The 23,500-nt window shown below is 39.1% G+C and overlaps 1 protein-coding gene across 1 annotated transcript in view; it reads left to right on the forward strand.

The window, feature by feature from the left end:
- Positions 1 to 2,443: 2,443 nt before the first annotated feature.
- The window catches only part of samhd1 (SAM domain and HD domain 1), a 95,173-nt gene continuing 74,116 nt past the window's right edge, over positions 2,444 to 23,500 (forward strand). Inside the window, exons 1-6 of the mRNA XM_084427738.1 lie at positions 2,444 to 2,693; positions 13,252 to 13,318; positions 13,512 to 13,584; positions 13,667 to 13,827; positions 13,934 to 14,049; positions 14,393 to 14,463. Of these exons, the coding sequence (XP_084283864.1) occupies positions 2,525 to 2,693; positions 13,252 to 13,318; positions 13,512 to 13,584; positions 13,667 to 13,827; positions 13,934 to 14,049; positions 14,393 to 14,463 (657 nt within the window). The 5' untranslated portion in view covers positions 2,444 to 2,524. The remainder of the gene's footprint in view (positions 2,694 to 13,251; positions 13,319 to 13,511; positions 13,585 to 13,666; positions 13,828 to 13,933; positions 14,050 to 14,392; positions 14,464 to 23,500) is intronic.

Raw genomic sequence — 23,500 nt, forward strand, 5'->3', positions numbered from 1 at the left:
CTAAAACTATTTTGAATAGTTGGCTTCAGAGGGATCTTTCTATTTTTGGACGCATTCTCTTAACTAAAATGGAAAGTCTTTCCAGACTTATTTACCCTTCATATTGTTTACCGGTGTCGGACAATATGATGAAAAAAATCAATCAAAATCATTACAATTTTATTTGGAAAAATAAATATCATTACATTAGGAAAAACGATATAGTGAAATCTCTTAAATGTGATTGATTTTGAATCAATGAACGGTACCATTAAATTCAAATGGCTGCAGTCTTTTTTGAAAAATAGTAATGGTTTTTGGTTTTCTTTCCCCAAGATGATCTTTGAGAGTGTTGGCGGAATAGATTTTTTACTTAAATGTGATTTTGATATTTCTAAATTACCCCTCAAATTGGCTGATTTTCATAAACAGGCTCTCCAATACTGGAAGATGTTATACAAACATAACTTTTCGCCACATACAACTTCAATATGGAACAACAGATACATTTTGATTAATAGAAAGTTAATTTTTTATAAAGACCAGGATCAGGGAGTGTGGTCACTGTTACATGTATTTGACTGCAGTGGTAACCTACTAGGACATAATGACTTTATTGTTAAATACAACATTTTATGTTCTAGAACCAAATATGACAAAATAATTAAGGCTATCCCTTCAGCACTAATTCAGTTAATTAAAGGGACATTACTGTATACATCACCTGAAGTACAAGTACCTAGTCTGTCTTTGGATGGTGTCCAATTTGTTGACAAAAAATTTAATAACAAAATGTTAAGGTCTCTCCTTACAGCTACTTACTTTCCAGCTCTACTAAAGAGGCATTTTCTTCTCAAGAATTTCACTCCGAAAACCATTTCAAAGATAAGAACTAGTTATCTCTCTTATCCAGTCTCACCGAAAGTTAAGGAAATTCACTTTAAATTACTGAATGACATTTATCCTTCAAATGATTTCCTACACAATAGATTCAATATCGGTATTAATACTTTCTGTCATTCTCAGATTGAAACTGTGGAGCATCTCTTCTTTACATGCGCTCACACCAAATTGTTTTGGTCAACTCTCCAGAATTGGCTAGCCTGTAAAACTTTTTTTCCAGTTCTAACTTTTGATATTATCAAATATGGTTTACAGTTGGAAGATAAATCTACAGAATTTGGAAATAATAATCTTCTTTTACTGGCAAAATTTTTTATTCATAAATGTCGGTTTTTGAAAATGCCTCCTATCTTTGAAGCTTTCAAAAACGAGTTAACTTTGTTTAATAGTGCATTGGAAAAATGCAAATTTTCTAAAGCCCAGCTGCTAAGAGATTTTATTTTAGTAGTACTTTAATAACTATGTTTAATCTATGGATATGTGCTCGTATTTTCATTTTTTATTTATTTTATTTTTTATATGTATTTTTATATTTACTTTCTCTTTTTTGATATATTTATATAAATGTTGAAAAGATTTGTGCTACTCTGTACTGTTCTACATAGCATTCTTCTGTGCTCTGTTATTTTACATTCTGTAACGCCTTGTTGTTAAATAAAGGTTTATAAAAAAAAATAAAAAATAAAAAAAACTTATGGTCTTCCCATTGCCTTTAGAAGATCAAGATGATGCAACTTCCTGTTGAAAATGTGTCTTGTGGAATATTCCAAGTTTTTCAGAGGGGGGGAATGTGTTAGGGTAACAGGACTGAGTGAAAACCCGGGGACATGACTAAAATGTGTATTTTATCTAAAATATTAGATAAAATATTTTTTTCTCATAAAAACAAACAAACATTTAAATACATTGGATATAAAGTCACACAACAATCCCCAAAACTTAAGATTTCTGAAGGATTGTAATCATTATATTTCATGGCAAAGTTTAGAGACAGAGAGTGGGGACATGCAGAAAATGCTATTTTTTGTGTTCTACGTAGTTTTTATTAATGTTTTTAATTATAAATTTTATAATTTGTAGTTAGCTTAATATGCAGGACATTTTGCTTAATAATAAAATGTATTTTAGAGTTCATTTTCATGCAATTTTATACATATGATGTTCTGGGGACATAAATGTCACCCATTCGGTGGAATGGCTCCCCAGTATTTCTGCCATTTACTCCCACAAGCTTGTTGAAGCAAAGACTTTCCTTCTGCCCTGCTTACTTCTATATTACCCACTTCGAGTGCTGCCATTTTGTTTGCCGTTTAATTTCCTTGTATCCCATCATGTGCTGCCTGACTGGTAGCCATAAAAACTGCACTAAATTTCCCAGATGTCTCAAAGTAATAATTGTTTCTGTCAGTATATCACTTCTACATGATTGAAAGGTTTGCAAGCTTGAAAGTGAAACCATTGACACTCCAGTCTCCAACCCCACAGGAGGCGCTGCGGGTCACGCGCACTCCAACCCCACAGGAGGCGCTGCGGGTCACGCGCACTCCAACACTATAGGAGGCGCGAATGGACAAACTCAGAGTCAGCCAGTTTTGACACGCGATCGCCGGCTGGACCTCAGCGAAAGCGTGTTGGGTTTTATATGAACGGTTTAATGATGGATAGGCGGACTAAACGGCCCAGAGAAGAGGAAGAGTGTGTTGTCGATGTGAAGCAGGTGTGTGACGGAGAGTTTTGGCACTGGGACGCCGATGAAACGGTGGTGTTTCTGCGGAGAGAAGGACTCGAGCAATGGGAGCAGGCTTTCAGAGGTAACACTCATCAAGATCAGACTTTAGTGATATGACAGCAGTTATTAACACGAGATCGCTGTATGTGTGTGGGCTTCTGCTATTTCAGTTAGACTGGTTTCATTGTCATTTCTCTCTTATTTGTTTTAGAGTAAGACAATAACGATCTCAACTTCTGCTTCCCAGATTAAAAACAGGACATTCATTATATCAAAAATAAAGAGTTCGTTGTAAGCAGAGAAAATAAGCCACCAACTTCTTTCCAGAACTCCTTTGCATAATCACATTCAACAATCAAGTGTGGTGTTTCAAGATTAGAGTTGTCCAGCTTCAGTTTCGAAAGAAGAGAGTTACAGGGATAGAAATCATGAAGGATGTTATAGTGAAGTTCTTTCAACCTGTTAGATGACAGAAACTTATTAATGCCTGTCCATATATTAATAGTAGAAAGAGAAGGACATTTTAATTTTCACTTTTGGTGATGACAGCTGATTTTCCTAATAAGGATTCTTCTAGTCCATCAATAAATCAGTCAGAATATTATAGGCTGTTATCTATCCTATAAAAGTGAATCAATATCAATATAAGTCATCTTTGCACTGCTGGGCGGTGTCATGTTTACTCCAGACTAACAGCACATGATCATAAAATTACTATTCATAAATGCAGCTACTAATAATATATGAGGCCTACATGTTTATTTCTCAGAAGTGCACTCCTAACAGTGTTGAAATGCAGATAAAATGAACTTTCATTAGCAACAGAAGCATGCACAAACCTCTAGTATCAAACTGAAGACAGTGATTATAACCGAGTGATCTTTACTCTGTCTAATTCAGTCGCAATCAGGAGAACAGTTTTAGTTTTTCTCAACACTGACTTTCTACTTCATACTTCAGTACAAAAATCTGCCACAGTTTGACAACAATGTATTTCTTGATGATTTGATATTTTATTATAGTGGTTTCACTATGCCTAAATATAATTTTAAAAGCAAAACGTCTGAAATATATAGCCTATATATATATATATATATATATACATACAGGACTGTGTAAAAGTCTTGAGCATGTTACTGGTTTTAATATTTTGCTGTAGTGTCAGTAGGAAATATCAGTTTACATTTCCAAATGTTCCGGTTGTCATTAATTGTAATAATCTAAATAAAAATCCAAGTTGTGTATGATGTGTTACACGGGTTAGTGAATAAATTACAGGTGGTGTGACATCACCTGTTTCTATCAGGTAAAATTAAATTTTAGAGTACAATGTAATAACCATGTACCCATTCATAGTGAATATCCCATTCACAGCTTAAAACTATATAGGCCTATTTGACTAAAATTAGGTTTTCCACATCTTTACATTTTATTAGTGGGCAATTCTTAGACTATGGGCACTTTCATGTCCTTTGATCATATTTTATAAAAAAACATTTAATTTTGAAAAATTAACACTTTCATAGTTAAATTTACAATGAAAGTACTTTAGGAACTTTTTACCGGTAGTCTTCGATGATTTTCACAACGCTGTAATGTCCCTTTAAAAAGTTTTTTTGAAAGATTGTTTGGGTAGTTTCTATGGAGATGAACAATGACATCACAGCACATGGAGGAGATTTAAAATTTCTTCAGCAACTTGGAGAAGAAAACTCAAGGTAAATGTTGCTTAAAATGAAAATATTTTTATTGTATGCCATTTCCAAACATGGCGTAACAATAAATGAGTTTGTAAATAAATAGATTTTTTAACACAAATATATGTAGCCTATTTTGCATGCATGCAATGCTCACTACCAATTCATAGCTAATCTGTAATACTAGCTTGGATTTCTTTACAAAATACTGTAGGATTGTCATTTCCACCACCGTCATTTCCACCACCGTCATTTCCACCACCGTCATTTCCACCACATTAACATCATTTCCACCACATTAACGTCATTTCCACCACATTAACGTCATTTCCACCACATTAACGTCATTTCCACCACATTAACGTCATTTCCACCACATTACCTTCTACGTCATTTCCACCACATTACCTTCTACGTCATTTCCACCACATTAACGTCATTTCCACCACATTACCTTCTTGGGTGGAAATGACAAAGGTGAGGTGGAATGACATTTATGCTTACAAGGTGCAAATCATAGACTGAGTGGCTGCATATGAATATTTTATTATTATTAGATAAAAATTTGTATCTTTTTAATAGTTTTATTGCAATTAGAATGTTACAATTTTACAATTACAATTTATGCGTAACTTACATTTTTTATGGGACTATTTGTGGTTAAAGTTGTTTACAGTAAGACTGTAACTGTTCATCTGGTTATGGAACCAAACAGACTAATGACTAATGATTTGTTAAATGGGTTTCAAATAAATGTTTTCTGTTTTTCTACATGGACGTCCATTCATTGTCATTTCCACAACACCCAGTCATTTCCACCACCTCATCACTTAAAAAAAAAATGTGTACAAAATTCTAATCACTCATTAAAATTTTCTGCATAGTTTATGGGATAATGTTCCACATAATGTAATAACACAAGTAGTTATTTTTCTGAAATGTATCTAACCAATGCAATATTATTGCAATATTATATTTCAGGTTGTGGTGGATGTAAGCTTTGTGTTTGGGCCTCATGACAATTAATTTACTTAATCTACAAATCTATGGTAATTTCAATATAAGTATAAAATGGTAAAACTATGTGTGAAAGTGGTCTTACACTGTTAAGAAATTATGTATATCATAATAATTTTAAATAATCAAATATTCACTGTAAAACCCAACAAGTTAAGCTAACTCATTTCATTTGAGGAAACCGATTGCCTCAATTCAATTAAGTTTATAAAAACAATAGTTATGAGTACTCTGAACTTATTTCAGTTGAGTTTACTAAAAGTAGATATACATTGCAGTCAAGAAATTAAGTGATTAATTAAGTGATTATTGAGCATTAGTGATTAACACCTGCTGTTAACGAGCAGAATCAATGATGGAAAGAGAAACACAAGAACTACAACTGACTTCCAGCCACAACCTTAGATGAAATCAACTCAAGATAAAAGATGTTTAAATCTCTAAAGATCTCAGCAGAGGAGGATTAAACCACTACACAAACAGCATTACCAGCTTCACTTATTACTAACCAGTTTGACTTTTGTCATGCGTCTACAGAAGTTGTTATTGAGAATGAACAGAGGGTTAGATGATAATGATTTATTGAGTTTCATTTAAAGACACCATGATAGTGATCAGTGTTTGCTTTAGTTGGGCTTTTGACCCTTGACCTTATAACACCAGTTCTTCCTCTGGCTGCTGTAACTGAGTGTTTATAAAACACATTTGTTATGGCACATACGCCTAAAGAAAATATGAGCGTGTGGTTGTGTTTAGATGATAAAAATCATCATTTAGTGACTTGATTCTCTGATCTTTTCCAGAGTCTAATCTCTGATTAGACAGGTGATGTATTACTTGTATTATTCATTATAATAGAACTGATTCTGCTGTAAGTCAAGTCAAGTCAAGTCATTTTCATTTATATAGCGCTTTTAACAATGTAGATTGTCTCAAAGCAGCTTTACAGAGATAAATGTATAATTTAACGTAAGATTGTTTTGGCTTTATAGCTGTTCTTTAATAAAGTTATTTTCCAGCTAAAGTTAGTTTTGATTGATTCGCTTCCGTCGCAACGATCATTTGTTTTTAAATTAGGGGCCGCCAAGACGACACCATTCTCTCTACACAGACTTTAAACGCGAACCTGTGAGAAACGCTGATGGCGTTCAGATGCGCATTAAGAACGGGTTCTATAGTTATGTGTGTTTGAATATACGCAGGTTTGGAATTCCCTGCAAACCAAGCCTAAACAAATTACTGGTGTTTCCTTATAGTTTTGATTCAGAATTTTATTTTATTTTATCAATTCGGGGTAGATACGCAAATTGAGTTTTCCCGACGACGCGTTATCTGTAGAGTGGGAAAGGGATCCTCCATAGGGAGAGACTAGTTGGCACTTCAGCACTGCGTTGACATCGGGTCCAGGCGAAGGTCCTTCATCAGATCTGGAAACGGCCTGGATCCGGCAGGCTGCGGGAAAACCTTGGGATAAACAAAGACACTAAAATTAGCGTAGATGCCATTCTTCTCATGATGTAACAAGTACATCAGGATTTATGAGAAGTGTTCCCGGTTCCAGCTGACCTAATCCATGCAGCCTAATATTGAATTATAGAAGTCTATAATGTATTATGTGAACGCTATGTCAAAGAGATGTGTCTTTAATCTAGATTTGAACTGACAGAGTGTGTCTGCTTCCCGGACAATAGTAGGAAGGCTGTTCCAAAGTTTTGGTGCTAAATAGGAAAAGGATCTACCGCCAGCAGTCGATTTAGATATTCTAGGTATTATCAACTGGCCGGAATTTTGAGATCGCAATAGACGTGACGGACTATAATGCGTTAAGAGCTCGCTCAAGTACTGCGGAGCTAAACCATTTAGTGCTTTGTAAGTAATCAGCAATATTTTAAAATTGATGCGATGTTTAATAGGGAGCCAGTGCAGTTTTGACAGAACCGGGCTAATATGGTCATACTTCCTGGTTCTGGTAAGAACTCGAGCTGCTGCGTTTTGAACCAGCTTTAGTTTGTTTATTAAGCGTGCAGGGCAACCACCCAGTAGAGCATTACAATAATCTAGCCTTGAGGTCATGAACGCATGGACTAATTGTTCCGCATTTGTCAATGAGAGCATATGACGTAATTTAGATATATTTTTAAGATGGAAAAATGCGGTTTTACAGATACTAGACACGTGACTTTCAAATGAAAGATTGGTATCAAAGAGCACACCCAGGTTCCTAACCGACGACGAAGACTTAACAGAGCAGCCATCAAGTGTTAGACAGTATTCTAGGTTATTACGTGAGGAAGTTTTTTGTCCAATAATTAGAAACTCTGTTTTTTCAGAATTTAGAAGTAGGAAATTACGAGTCATCCAATTTTTTATATCAGCTATGCATTCTGTTAATTTAGTGAATTGGTAAGTTTCGTTAGGTTTTGAAGAAATATAGAGCTGAGTATCGTCGGCATACTGTAACAGTGGAAGCTAATTCCATGTTTCCTAATGATATCTCCTAATGGTAGCATGTACAGAGTGAACAGCAGCGGTCCTAGTACTGAGCCTTGTGGTACGCCATACTGAACTTGTGATTGATAAGACATCTCATCATTTACTGCTACAAACTGATAACGGTCAGATAAGTATGATTTAAACCATGCTAGTGCAATTCCACTAATGCCAACATAGTTTTCTAGTCTATTTAAAAGAATGTTGTGGTCAATGGTGTCAAACGCAGCACTAAGATCGAGTAACACTAATAGAGAGACACAACCACGATCGGATGATAAGAGCAAATCATTTGTTACTCTAACGAGAGCAGTCTCAGTACTATGGTATGGTCTAAATCCAGACTGAAAATCCTCGCAGATATCATTTCTTTCTAGAAAGGAACATAGTTGTGAAGATACTGCCTTTTCTAATATCTTTGACAGAAAAGGTAGATTTGAGATCGGCCTGTAATTGACTAATTCTGAAGGATCAAGTTGCATTTTTTTAACAAGCGGTTTAATCAAAGCCAGCTTAAAGTTTTTTGGTACGTATCCTAGAGACAAAGATGAATTAATGATATTAAGAAGAGGATCTATGACCTCTGGAAGCATCTCTTTCATTAGCTTAGTCGGTATAGGGTCTAACATACATGTTGTAGATTTAGATGATTTAACGAGTTTAGTAAATTCTTCCTCTCCTATAGCAATGAATGAATCAAATTTTTCCTCAGGGAGACTACAATGCACTGCCTGATGCGATACTGTAGTAGACGGTTGCATAGTTATAATTTTGTCCCTGATATTATCAATCTTATAAGTGAAGAAGTTCATAAAGTCATTACTGCTGTGCTGCTTGGAACCTTCTGTGTTTGAAGCTTTCTTTTTCGTTAGTTTAGCCACTGTTTCAAATAAATACCTAGGATTATGTTTATTTTCTTCTAATAGGGTTGAAAAATAAGCAGATCTAGCAGCTTTTAAAGCCTCTCTGTAAGTAATTGAGCTCTCTTTCCATGAAATGCGAAATACCTCTAATTTTGTTTTCTTCCAGTTGCGCTCCATTTTTCTGGCTGCTCTCTTAAGGGCCCGAGTGTGCTCGTTGTACCACGGCGTTGGACTATTTTCTTTAATCTTCTTTAAGCGCAACGGAGCAACTGTGTCTAAAGTGCTGGAAAAGAGAGAGTTAAAAGTTTCTGTTGCAATATCAAGTTTTTCTAAGCTATCCGGGATGCTAAAATGATGAAACTGATCAGGAAGATTATTAATAAAGCAATCTTTAGTAGCAGAAGTGATAGGTCTAACATATTTGTAACAGGGAGTCGGCTTTGCAGCCTTGGCTAAATGTAATTTACACGAGACTAGATAATGATCTGAGATGTCATCGCTCTGCTGCAGAATTTCAACGGCATCAACATCTATTCCATGTGATAATATTAGATCTAGAGTATGATTACGACGATGAGTAGGTCCTGACACGTGTTGTCTAACTCCAATTGAGTTTACAATGTCTTTAAATGCCAAACCCAATGCATCTTTTTCATTATCGATGTGTATATTAAAATCACCAACAATTAGTACTTTATCTGCAGCCAATACTAACTCTGATAGAAAGTCCGCAAATTCTTTGATAAAGTCTGTATGGTGCCCTGGTGGCCTGTATACAGTAGCCAGCACAAATCTCAAACGTGATTTATCATTTATACTATATATTTTTACATTAAGCACTAACACTTCAAAAGAATTATATTCGAAACTTGATTTCTTAGTGGTTTTTAAAATATTACTATAAATTACAGCAACACCACCCCCTTTGCGTTTCAGACGAGGTTCATGTTTATAACAGTAATCTTGCGGGGTGGACTCATTTAAAGTAATGTAATCGTTTGGTTTTAGCCAGGTTTCTGTCAAACACAGCACATCTAGGTTATTATCTGAAATCATATCATTAACAATGAGTGCTTTTGAAGTAAGCGATCGAATATTCAGCAACCCAAGCTTTAGCATTTGCTCATCTGTATTATAGCTGTTTTTTATTTGTTGAACATCAATTAAATTTTTAACCTTAGATAGGTTTAAACATTTTTTGGATTTCCAAAATCGGGGAACAGACACAGTCTCTATATGATGATAGCTAGGTGAAAGAGGCTCTATGTGATGGGATTTATCTGACCTGGGTGACGCGAGGCCGCTAGCAGACGGTTGGTTTAGCCAGTCTGTCTGCTTCCTGACCTGGTGCCCAATTTGTCATGTTTGAGCTTTAAGACTATGAGCCATATTACTAGAGAGAAGAGCAGCACCATCCCAGGAGGGATGAATACCATCTCTTTTCAACAGGTCAGGTTTGCCCCAAAAACTTTTCCAATTGTCTATGAATTCTATATTATTACACGGACACCACTCAGACAGCCAGCGATTCAGTGAACACAATCTACTAACTATCTCATCACTCCTGCGAACAGGAAGGGGGCCAGAGCAAATTACAGTGCCTGACATCGTACTTGCAAGTTCACACACCTCTTTAATATTAATTTTGGTGATCTCCGACTGGCGGAGTCGAACATCATTAGTGCCGACATGAATAATGATCTTAGAGAATTTACGATTAGCATTAGCCAGCACTTTTAAATTTGCTTTGATGTCAGGCGCTCTGGCTCCCGGCAAACATGTGACTATGTTCGCTGGTGTCTCTATTTTCACGTTCCGTGTGATCGAATCACCAATTACTAGGGCACAATCAACAGAATTCTCAGTGGGTGTTTCACTGAGCGGGGCAAATCGATTTGTTGTGGTAATCGGAACGGAAGAGTGGTTTTTAGATCCGCGACTAGAGCGATCCCTCACTGTCACCCATTTGCCCGGCTGCACAGGCTCTACTTCAGCTGGAACCGAATCATGTAAAGAGTTCACTATGCTAGGCGCATCCAAAATAGTATCTAAAGCTCTAGCACTCTTACTATCCTCAATTAAAGTTTGGATGCGTGTCTCTAATTTTGAAATCTTCTCTGTCAGCCTAACTGTCTCCTTACATTTATCACATATAAATCCTACATTGCCAACAGAGAAGTCTATGCTAAACATGTGACATGAAGTGCAGGTGACAATAACAGGACAAGACATTACTCACCGTGTTTGTTGACTGATTATTACTTACCTGAGCTTTTATTAACTCAAAGGCGCGAGCGCGCGAGAGAAAAAATAAATAAATAAAACAGCTGAGCGCACGGGTGGCGCGTTAACAGGCTAGCAGTAGCGAATTAGCGTGTTGTGCTAGTAGTAATGGAAGCTAGCGATGTCAATCTGAGATGTTGGGTAAGCTGTATTTAGTATAAACAACTACAAATTGTAGTAAATGATGGTTCAAAACAAAGAAATACGAGGCTAAGACGGAGCTTACAGCACCGAGGCAAACACACTCACAGCAGGCAGCGAGGCAGACAGGAGCAATCGATTAGCGATCAAGGCCCATTGCTGTGACAATCTGACTTACACAGTAATCAAGAATCAGCATATAAATCTCAACAATGGTGACCATTAAAAAATTATTTATGCCGCAATGCATGCTGGGAGCCATGGATAAGTTTTGTATTATGCTAGTACCCAGCATGCATTGCAGCATGAATTATTTTTTAATGGTCACCATTGTTGAGATTCATATGCTGATTCTTGATGTCTGTGTGAGTCTTAGTAATGCAATACCTTTTCGTGCACAACTATTTGTAAAATCCTTCATATTATCTGATGGCCACAACATGGCTAGCTCTTATGCTGTAGGATCACAGTTTTGAGTGAAACTAATATGTTGCCCTTTTAATCAGAGATCAGACTCTGAATGAAATCAGTGAATCAAGTCACTAAATGATGATTGTCATCATCAGTCCTTCACCATCAACACCCGATAAGACTTCTCCTTGCCTTTTGTGCCATAACAAATATGTTTTATAAACACTCAATTATAACAGCCAAAGAAAATCTTAAGTGCAAAAGTCAAGGGTCCAGAGCCCAACTAAAGCAAACGCTGATCTCCATCATGGTGACCTTAAATGAAACAAATAATCAACTTCTAAACCTTTGTTAATTCTAATAAGAACGTCTGTAGACGAATGGCAGTAATAAAGTCAAACTGGTTAATAATAAGTGAAGCTTGTAATGTTGTTTGTGGAGTTGTTTAGCCTAATCCTCCTCTGCTGAGATCTTGAGATATTTAATGTCTTCTTTTATCTCCAGTTGATTTTGCTGTGGCTGGAAGTCAGTTGTAGTTCTTGTGTTTCTCTTTCCTTCAGTGATTCTGCTTGTTAACAGCAGGTGCTCATCACTAATGCTCAATCATCACTTAATTAATCACTTAATTATACAATTATCATTCTGGGATCTAGAAATGTTCTATAACTCATTCAGTTTGAGTTCTGTTTCAGTCATTCAAGTTTTGGTAATATTTGAGTGCTGTGAACTCAATTGTATTTAGGTAATATTACTGTTAGGTTTTACAGTGTTTGCATGTGATGGAAATTACATTTGTTCAGTGCGGATCGGAAAATATGTAAAAAAACACCAATTTGTCTTATAATGTAAGTGTGTTCTCTTATGGATCATTAAACTAGACTAGTTATATTTAACTGTTAGACTGTGACGATTTTGATTTGAACTCTTTTTTTTACCTCAAGTTCACAAGGCCAAAAGTGCCCGTAGTTGAAGAACCACCCTAGTATGCTTTGCATTCATGTTTTGTGTGGTTTCGCATCTTGGAATGTGTGTGTGTGTGTGTGTGTGTGTGTGTGTGTGTGTGTGTGTGTGTGTGTGTGTGTGTGTGTGTGTGTGTGCACTTTTGAGACAGTCCCTTAATTTGCTTGGCGAATGTCTAACGAATGTCCCAACATAAAACCTACTTTACCGCACCCTCATCAAGATCAGACTAGACTTTAGTGATAGGACAGCAGTTATTAACATGAGATCCAGTCGCTGTGGGCTTCTGGTATTTCAGTTAGACTGGTTTCATTGGCATTTCTTTCTTGCAGTATTTGTTTTAGAGTAAGGCAATAAAGTTACGGTACATTTTCAAGCAAGTGTGCAAACAAGATGCAGTAAACAGATAATCTACCAACTAGAGTCATTCACAAAACATCTAAAGCGATAGAAATTAAACTTAGACGAAATAAGATTGTCAAAATCCAAGTTGTGTATGATGTGTTACACGGGTTAGTGAATAAATTACAGGTGGTAATTGCTTGTGTTGTATCTTCTGTTATAAAGATGAAGATTGAAATTACGCTAATTAAAAAGATATGTAAAAAATAAACAACTTATGTTCTGTTAGATGTTTTGTGTTTTGACTACTTTTTGAATTTTGTATGGCCTAATTATATCTCTAGGTAATGAAGATATATGAGAACGCCAGCCAGAGCCTCACAGCGCTCAGTATTATCAGAGCAAACAGGTTTGATTTATTTGATCTGTTTTACAGACCACGGCATAACGGGGCCAGGACTGCCGTACCTCACCGAGGGGCTTCTGGAGAAGATGGGTATTTCGTAAGTGTTGCTTGAATTATTTTGTAAAGCTTCTTCATTAACAAAAGCAAGAAACCGAAATCATGTAAACACATGTAATGCCACAGTCTGGACCGGTTTGAAACGAGCTGTTGATTTCCAGTGCATGTTTTGCATAATTCATATGGGGTGCGGTTGAGCTTTAATGCCAATAATCATGTCTTGCCTCGTTTAGCCCTCTGGGATCACGCCTGCAAATCCTCCACTGCCTTCAGAAACTATGGCAAATCTCAAACGAGCCCATGAAGGTAAGCCAAAGCTTTCACAAACGTTTGCTGGTTATTCAAATGCTCAAGCCATACCTCTCCAAAGCTGATGTGTGTTCCCCAGGTGTTCAACGACCCCATCCACGGCCACATCGAGCTGCACCCCCTGCTGGTCCGGTTCATAGACACGCCTCAGTTCCAGAGGCTTCGCCACATCAAGCAGCTGGGAGGAACGTACCTGGTCTTCCCCGGGGCTTCCCACAACCGCTTCGAGCACTCAGTCGGGTGAGTGTGTCCGTGCTCTGCACTCCATCAGCGACTCATTGGATCATGGACCACATGGATGGTTCTTTCAGAGTTGGTGCAAGCATATTGTGTTTGTGTGGTGCAGGGTGGGATATCTGGCGGGATGTCTAGTCAAGGCTCTCAATGAAAGACAGCCAGAGCTCTTCATAACGAAGCAAGACATGCTCTGTGTGCAGATTGCTGGGCTGTGCCATGACTTGGGTGAGTGACGCACATGTTCAGACGCAAGCGTGAGAGAGCTGGAGTTCTTCAGGAGCTTTTCCTCCCTTCTTTCCACACAAACTCATGTTCGTTATAATCCAGATGATGAAATTATTGATTTAAAGGAGACGTTTTAATAATCCGGCACAGCCTTCTTTTCAGAAAGAGTTTTCGCATCCTTTTTGTAATGTACAGAAGTTGACCATAAACCAGGAACAATAGCAGTGACTGGAGATCAGATGAGCAGATCAGGTTTCCCCAAGTCATACATGTTAACCTAAGAGCACACACTAATGGTTTTGCGTCGTCATTCTTTAAAATCACCTTTTTGTCTGTTGTCCAGGTCATGGCCCATTTTCTCATATGTTTGATGGCATGTTCATCCCTAAAGTTCGCCCTGGTAAGAAGTGGAAGGTAAGTGAGCTGTGAGGCCATGCGTGTGAACGGCCTGTTTGCTAAGAGATCGAGGAGGAGCAGTACCTTCAGCTTCTCATGGCTGACCTTGTTTCAGTATTAGATTTGTGCCGCATGTTTTGAAACTAACTTTTCATAAAACGAATAAAAATAGAAACTCAAATAAAAATAAGTCTCAGACAAAGTTGTACCATTAAGGGGTCGCACACTGGACGAGAAGCGTCGTGTCTAGGACAACTCGAGGTATCGCACACCGGATGAGAAGCGCCGTGTCTAGTACAACTCGAGGTATCGCACACCGGACGAGAAGCGTCGTGTCTAGGACAACTCGAGGTATCGCACACCGGACGAGAAGCGTGTCATGTCTAGGACAACTCGAGGTATCGCACACCGGATGAGAAGCGCCGTGTCTAGGACAACTCGAGGTATCGCACACCGGACGAGAAGCGTCGTGTCTAGGACAACTCGAGGTATCGCACACCGGACGAGAAGCGTCGTGTCTAGGACAACTCGAGGTATCGCACACCGGACGAGAAGCGTGTCGTGTCTAGGACAACTCGAGGTATCGCACACCGGACGAGAAGCGTCGTGTCTAGGACAACTCGAGGTATCGCACACTGGACGAGAAGCGTCGTGTCTAGGACAACTCGAGGTATCGCACACTGGACGAGAAGCGTCGTGTCTAGGACAACTCGAGGTATCGCACACCGGACGAGAAGCGTTGTGTCTAGGACAACTCGAGGTATCGCACATCGGACGAGAAGCGTTGTGTCTAGGACAACTCGAGGTATCGCACATCGGACGCGCACTTTCTCAGTTTATAGCCAGCAATATTGTTATGTTTAAGGACATTATGGAATTAAGATTATATGTTATGATTGTACTGTACATAGGGCTGGGGCGGTTACCGCAATACCGCGGTCACGTGACGCCTACCGCGGGTCTGAGCTTGTCACCGTCATCACCGCAAAAAAAAAAAAAAAAAAAACTGGCCTTCACGTGTTCACGTTGTGTCTAATGACATGGATTCATTGATTCTAATGACATGGATTGTGTCTAATAACATTGTGTCTTACATGGATTCAAGGTTTTCTAAACAAAACATCATCAAAAGATGGAGCAAATCTGACCGTTCGCAAGTTGTTCCATGACGACACATAATAACATTCCATTTGTAGGCTATTGACTATAACCCCTGTGGCGCGTTACTGCTGCGACGCGGCTCCCGGAGCTGATCGCGCCCACTCTAGTCAATGCTTGTGTTTACAACAGCCAGTTTTCAGAAGCTCTCTCCGCGCCGCTTCACTAAAGATAGGCGCCTAGTCTATTTTCGACGGACGCCGCGTCCAAGCCGCACCGTAAATAAAAAAAAAGTAAAAGCAGGACCTCAACTTTTAATTGCACGTGCTTATTTAACACAGTTCTCTCACGTGAAGACCGCATTTGTTAACCCTCGCGGAGTCGCGGCAAGTGCATACTCACAGCACCAGAGAGGAATCTTGACGGCACTTGCAAGAAAATGGATAAGTAGGCTACATAATCAAATTCACAAATATTACACCATTTAAACATTATTAAAAATACATAGGCTACTGAGTTACTAAAACAATATTTGCCAAAGAAAACACTTGTATGTTCACAGTTTGAACGTTCTTGTTTCCATTTGTTTAATTTCAAGATCTGAGGTGAATTATCCATTGTTGCTTTTACAGCTACAAAGCTGGAGCACTAAACGATATTCAAAGTCACATTGCATGCTTTTAACATTAAATAAAGCACATAAACAGTACCTGAGATCATCATCGCCAAATTTGTTTGTTGTTCCAGCCGCGACGTCACAGAAAAAAAACTGGGGGAGGGTGGGATGGGGGGTTGAGGTTTAAAGCGGTTTACCGCAATACCGCGGGAATTTCTTGCTTTCCAACCGCGGTAAGAAAAAATCCATACCGTCCCAGCCCTAACTGTACAATTAAATACAATCGTTGCTAAGTCTGCAGTCTGAACACTTGACCTCAGAGCGTCCGTTAACTGAATGAATTGAGAATATCTCCTGAAAACGTACTCGGTTACTAACGTAACCTCGGTTCTCCCTAGTAGAGGGAACGAGTACTGCGTCTTAGCTAAGAGGACCAGCGTTCAGCATAAGAGGCACCCCAACGAACGCGCATGCAAGTGTTTTTCTGGACTACTCAGTTTTCCTGTCATTTAAGTGTTGTGTTTTAGTCAAGGTAAGGCCATTTTCGATTCTCTGCTTATTTTCAATTTTTAAACTTCACATAATTCTGTATTTGAGTAGACGCGCTGACTACATTAAACAAAAGCCGCGAGTGAAAATGAATATTGCAGTCTAATTTGCACTTAAGCCTTATTTGCTCTCAGCAGTTTCGATTCGGCACATTGTCACGTTATTTGACTTAATTGCCCGAGCGAAACAGCATCTGTAGGAACAGTTATAAATAGAGGAACTTAAGGTCATTCGTCAGGACCAGCGTTCAGCATAAGAGGCACCCCAACGAACGCGCATGCAAGTGTTTTTCTGGACTACTCAGTTTTCCTGTCATTTAAGTGTTGTGTTTTAGTCAAGGTAAGGCCATTTTCGATTCTCTGCTTATTTTCAATTTTTAAACTTCACATAATTCTGTATTTGAGTAGACGCGCTGACTACATTAAACAAAAGCCGCGAGTGAAAATGAATATTGCAGTCTAATTTGCACTTAAGCCTTATTTGCTCTCAGCAGTTTCGATTCGGCACATTGTCACGTTATTTGACTTAATTGCCCGAGCGAAACAGCATCTGTAGGAACAGTTATAAATAGAGGAACTTAAGGTCATTCGTCAGGACCAGCGTTCAGCATAAGAGGCACCCCAACGAACGCGCATGCAAGTGTTTTTCTGGACTACTCAGTTTTCCTGTCATTTAAGTGTTGTGTTTTAGTCAAGGTAAGGCCATTTTCGATTCTCTGCTTATTTTCAATTTTTAAACTTCACATAATTCTGTATTTGAGTAGACGCGCTGACTACATTAAACAAAAGCCGCGAGTGAAAATTAATATTGCAGTCTAATTTGCACTTAAGCCTTATTTGCTCTCAGCAGTTTCGATTCGGCACATTGTCACGTTATTTGACTTAATTGCCCGAGCGAAACAGCATCTGTAGGAACAGTTATAAATAGAGGAACTTAAGGTCATTCGTCAGGACCAGCGTTCAGCATAAGAGGCACCCCAACGAACGCGCATGCAAGTGTTTTTCTGGACTACTCAGTTTTCCTGTCATTTAAGTGTTGTGTTTTAGTCAAGGTAAGGCCATTTTCGATTCTCTGCTTATTTTCAATTTTTAAACTTCACATAATTCTGTATTTGAGTAGACGCGCTGACTACATTAAACAAAAGCCGCGAGTGAAAATTAATATTGCAGTCTAATTTGCACTTAAGCCTTATTTGCTCTCAGCAGTTTCGATTCGGCACATTGTCACGTTATTTGACTTAATTGCCCGAGCGAAACAGCATCTGTAGGAACAGTTATAAATAGAGGAACTTAAGGTCATTCGTCAGGACCAGCGTTCAGCATAAGAGGCACCCCAACGAACGCGCATGCAAGTGTTTTTCTGGACTACTCAGTTTTCCTGTCATTTAAGTGTTGTGTTTTAGTCAAGGTAAGGCCATTTTCGATTCTCTGCTTATTTTCAATTTTTAAACTTCACATAATTCTGTATTTGAGTAGACGCGCTGACTACATTAAACAAAAGCCGCGAGTGAAAATTAATATTGCAGTCTAATTTGCACTTAAGCCTTATTTGCTCTCAGCAGTTTCGATTCGGCACATTGTCACGTTATTTGACTTAATTGCCCGAGCGAAACAGCATCTGTAGGAACAGTTATAAATAGAGGAACTTAAGGTCATTCGTCAGGACCAGCGTTCAGCATAAGAGGCACCCCAACGAACGCGCATGCAAGTGTTTTTCTGGACTACTCAGTTTTCCTGTCATTTAAGTGTTGTGTTTTAGTCAAGGTAAGGCCATTTTCGATTCTCTGCTTATTTTCAATTTTTAAACTTCACATAATTCTGTATTTGAGTAGACGCGCTGACTACATTAAACAAAAGCCGCGAGTGAAAATTAATATTGCAGTCTAATTTGCACTTAAGCCTTATTTGCTCTCAGCAGTTTCGATTCGGCACATTGTCACGTTATTTGACTTAATTGCCCGAGCGAAACAGCATCTGTAGGAACAGTTATAAATAGAGGAACTTAAGGTCATTCGTCAGGACCAGCGTTCAGCATAAGAGGCACCCCAACGAACGCGCATGCAAGTGTTTTTCTGGACTACTCAGTTTTCCTGTCATTTAAGTGTTGTGTTTTAGTCAAGGTAAGGCCATTTTCGATTCTCTGCTTATTTTCAATTTTTAAACTTCACATAATTCTGTATTTGAGTAGACGCGCTGACTACATTAAACAAAAGCCGCGAGTGAAAATTAATATTGCAGTCTAATTTGCACTTAAGCCTTATTTGCTCTCAGCAGTTTCGATTCGGCACATTGTCACGTTATTTGACTTAATTGCCCGAGCGAAACAGCATCTGTAGGAACAGTTATAAATAGAGGAACTTAAGGTCATTCGTCAGGACCAGCGTTCAGCATAAGAGGCACCCCAACGAACGCGCATGCAAGTGTTTTTCTGGACTACTCAGTTTTCCTGTCATTTAAGTGTTGTGTTTTAGTCAAGGTAAGGCCATTTTCGATTCTCTGCTTATTTTCAATTTTTAAACTTCACATAATTCTGTATTTGAGTAGACGCGCTGACTACATTAAACAAAAGCCGCGAGTGAAAATGAATATTGCAGTCTAATTTGCACTTAAGCCTTATTTGCTCTCAGCAGTTTCGATTCGGCACATTGTCACGTTATTTGACTTAATTGCCCGAGCGAAACAGCATCTGTAGGAACAGTTATAAATAGAGGAACTTAAGGTCATTCGTCAGGACCAGCGTTCAGCATAAGAGGCACCCCAACGAACGCGCATGCAAGTGTTTTTCTGGACTACTCAGTTTTCCTGTCATTTAAGTGTTGTGTTTTAGTCAAGGTAAGGCCATTTTCGATTCTCTGCTTATTTTCAATTTTTAAACTTCACATAATTCTGTATTTGAGTAGACGCGCTGACTACATTAAACAAAAGCCGCGAGTGAAAATTAATATTGCAGTCTAATTTGCACTTAAGCCTTATTTGCTCTCAGCAGTTTCGATTCGGCACATTGTCACGTTATTTGACTTAATTGCCCGAGCGAAACAGCATCTGTAGGAACAGTTATAAATAGAGGAACTTAAGGTCATTCGTCAGGACCAGCGTTCAGCATAAGAGGCACCCCAACGAACGCGCATGCAAGTGTTTTTCTGGACTACTCAGTTTTCCTGTCATTTAAGTGTTGTGTTTTAGTCAAGGTAAGGCCATTTTCGATTCTCTGCTTATTTTCAATTTTTAAACTTCACATAATTCTGTATTTGAGTAGACGCGCTGACTACATTAAACAAAAGCCGCGAGTGAAAATTAATATTGCAGTCTAATTTGCACTTAAGCCTTATTTGCTCTCAGCAGTTTCGATTCGGCACATTGTCACGTTATTTGACTTAATTGCCCGAGCGAAACAGCATCTGTAGGAACAGTTATAAATAGAGGAACTTAAGGTCATTCGTCAGGACCAGCGTTCAGCATAAGAGGCACCCCAACGAACGCGCATGCAAGTGTTTTTCTGGACTACTCAGTTTTCCTGTCATTTAAGTGTTGTGTTTTAGTCAAGGTAAGGCCATTTTCGATTCTCTGCTTATTTTCAATTTTTAAACTTCACATAATTCTGTATTTGAGTAGACGCGCTGACTACATTAAACAAAAGCCGCGAGTGAAAATTAATATTGCAGTCTAATTTGCACTTAAGCCTTATTTGCTCTCAGCAGTTTCGATTCGGCACATTGTCACGTTATTTGACTTAATTGCCCGAGCGAAACAGCATCTGTAGGAACAGTTATAAATAGAGGAACTTAAGGTCATTCGTCAGGACCAGCGTTCAGCATAAGAGGCACCCCAACGAACGCGCATGCAAGTGTTTTTCTGGACTACTCAGTTTTCCTGTCATTTAAGTGTTGTGTTTTAGTCAAGGTAAGGCCATTTTCGATTCTCTGCTTATTTTCAATTTTTAAACTTCACATAATTCTGTATTTGAGTAGACGCGCTGACTACATTAAACAAAAGCCGCGAGTGAAAATTAATATTGCAGTCTAATTTGCACTTAAGCCTTATTTGCTCTCAGCAGTTTCGATTCGGCACATTGTCACGTTATTTGACTTAATTGCCCGAGCGAAACAGCATCTGTAGGAACAGTTATAAATAGAGGAACTTAAGGTCATTCGTCAGGACCAGCGTTCAGCATAAGAGGCACCCCAACGAACGCGCATGCAAGTGTTTTTCTGGACTACTCAGTTTTCCTGTCATTTAAGTGTTGTGTTTTAGTCAAGGTAAGGCCATTTTCGATTCTCTGCTTATTTTCAATTTTTAAACTTCACATAATTCTGTATTTGAGTAGACGCGCTGACTACATTAAACAAAAGCCGCGAGTGAAAATTAATATTGCAGTCTAATTTGCACTTAAGCCTTATTTGCTCTCAGCAGTTTCGATTCGGCACATTGTCACGTTATTTGACTTAATTGCCCGAGCGAAACAGCATCTGTAGGAACAGTTATAAATAGAGGAACTTAAGGTCATTCGTCAGGACCAGCGTTCAGCATAAGAGGCACCCCAACGAACGCGCATGCAAGTGTTTTTCTGGACTACTCAGTTTTCCTGTCATTTAAGTGTTGTGTTTTAGTCAAGGTAAGGCCATTTTCGATTCTCTGCTTATTTTCAATTTTTAAACTTCACATAATTCTGTATTTGAGTAGACGCGCTGACTACATTAAACAAAAGCCGCGAGTGAAAATTAATATTGCAGTCTAATTTGCACTTAAGCCTTATTTGCTCTCAGCAGTTTCGATTCGGCACATTGTCACGTTATTTGACTTAATTGCCCGAGCGAAACAGCATCTGTAGGAACAGTTATAAATAGAGGAACTTAAGGTCATTCGTCAGGACCAGCGTTCAGCATAAGAGGCACCCCAACGAACGCGCATGCAAGTGTTTTTCTGGACTACTCAGTTTTCCTGTCATTTAAGTGTTGTGTTTTAGTCAAGGTAAGGCCATTTTCGATTCTCTGCTTATTTTCAATTTTTAAACTTCACATAATTCTGTATTTGAGTAGACGCGCTGACTACATTAAACAAAAGCCGCGAGTGAAAATTAATATTGCAGTCTAATTTGCACTTAAGCCTTATTTGCTCTCAGCAGTTTCGATTCGGCACATTGTCACGTTATTTGACTTAATTGCCCGAGCGAAACAGCATCTGTAGGAACAGTTATAAATAGAGGAACTTAAGGTCATTCGTCAGGACCAGCGTTCAGCATAAGAGGCACCCCAACGAACGCGCATGCAAGTGTTTTTCTGGACTACTCAGTTTTCCTGTCATTTAAGTGTTGTGTTTTAGTCAAGGTAAGGCCATTTTCGATTCTCTGCTTATTTTCAATTTTTAAACTTCACATAATTCTGTATTTGAGTAGACGCGCTGACTACATTAAACAAAAGCCGCGAGTGAAAATTAATATTGCAGTCTAATTTGCACTTAAGCCTTATTTGCTCTCAGCAGTTTCGATTCGGCACATTGTCACGTTATTTGACTTAATTGCCCGAGCGAAACAGCTGTACTCACTCAAGCGGTGAAGCATTATCTGTATAACTATGTAATTTGCGCGCTGTCGCGGAAGCGTCAGCGGAAGCGTTCAGCTCTCGTGCTCAGCCTCCTCGTGTGAAGACCGACTCGGGTAAAGACCAGCGACTCTACCTGCGCGACTCCACCGAGCAAGGACACTAGAAAGGCACTTACGTATCTCCTTTTCCCCTCTCCTTCCCTCTCTTATCTTATTGTTGACATTAATCAACATGTGCTTTCAACACATTACTGTGATCTCTCGCCAACGCCCCTTCATCGCGCGCAAAAGACAACGCAATACTGCCAATCTGCGTCCAATTCTCTCATCCTCACACACTCCACTCTCTCTTTCCGTGGGTCTATGGAATTGTCAGTCAGCAGTCAATAAAGCTGACTTCATTCCAGCCTTCGCATCTCATTCTACTCTTAGTATCTTGGGCTTGACTGAGACCTGGATTCGTCCAGAAAACTCAGCAACCCCTGCTGCTCTCTCTAGCAATTTCTCCTTCTCTCACTCCCCTCGCCAGTCTGGGAGAGGTGGGGGAACAGGGCTCCTCGTTTCTAACAATTTCAAATACTCCGCACTCTCTTCTCTATGCAACAACAACTCATTTGAATATCATGCTATTACACTTACAACTCCCATTAAGATCCATATTGTAGTCATTTATCGTCCCCCTGGTCAGCTGGGAAACTTTGTAGATGAGCTGGATGTGCTGCTGTCCACTTTCCCTGAGGACGGCACCCCACTTCTAGTCTTTGGTGACTTCAACATCCATCTCGAAAAGCCGCATGCAACAGACTTCACCTCTCTCCTAGCCTCTTTCGATCTCAAACGACTCATCACCACAGGTACTCACAAATCAGGCAACCAACTGGACCTGGTTTACACACGCAATTGCATCACAGACAACATCCTGGTGAGACCTCTCCATGTTTCAGATCACTTCCTCATTACTTTCAGTCTACATCTCTCTACCCCTTCACCACCAACACCCCCACCAGTCACTTTCAGGCGAAACCTGCGCTCACTTTCTCCCTCCCATCTTTCCTCTGCCGTGTCATCTTCTCTTCCCCCACCCTCACAATTCTCATCTCTGGATGTGAACACAGCAACGGACACCTTATGCTCCACTCTAACCTCTTCTCTAGACATTATCTGCCCTCTCTCCTCCAGGCCAGCACGTGCTACTCCCCCTAACCCCTGGTTATCTGAGGTTCTTCGGGAACACCGGACTGAACTTAGGGCAGC

Source organism: Rutilus rutilus, assembly GCF_951802725.1.
Source record: "Rutilus rutilus genome assembly, chromosome: 13".
In the NCBI taxonomy this organism is placed as follows: domain Eukaryota; kingdom Metazoa; phylum Chordata; class Actinopteri; order Cypriniformes; family Leuciscidae; genus Rutilus; species Rutilus rutilus.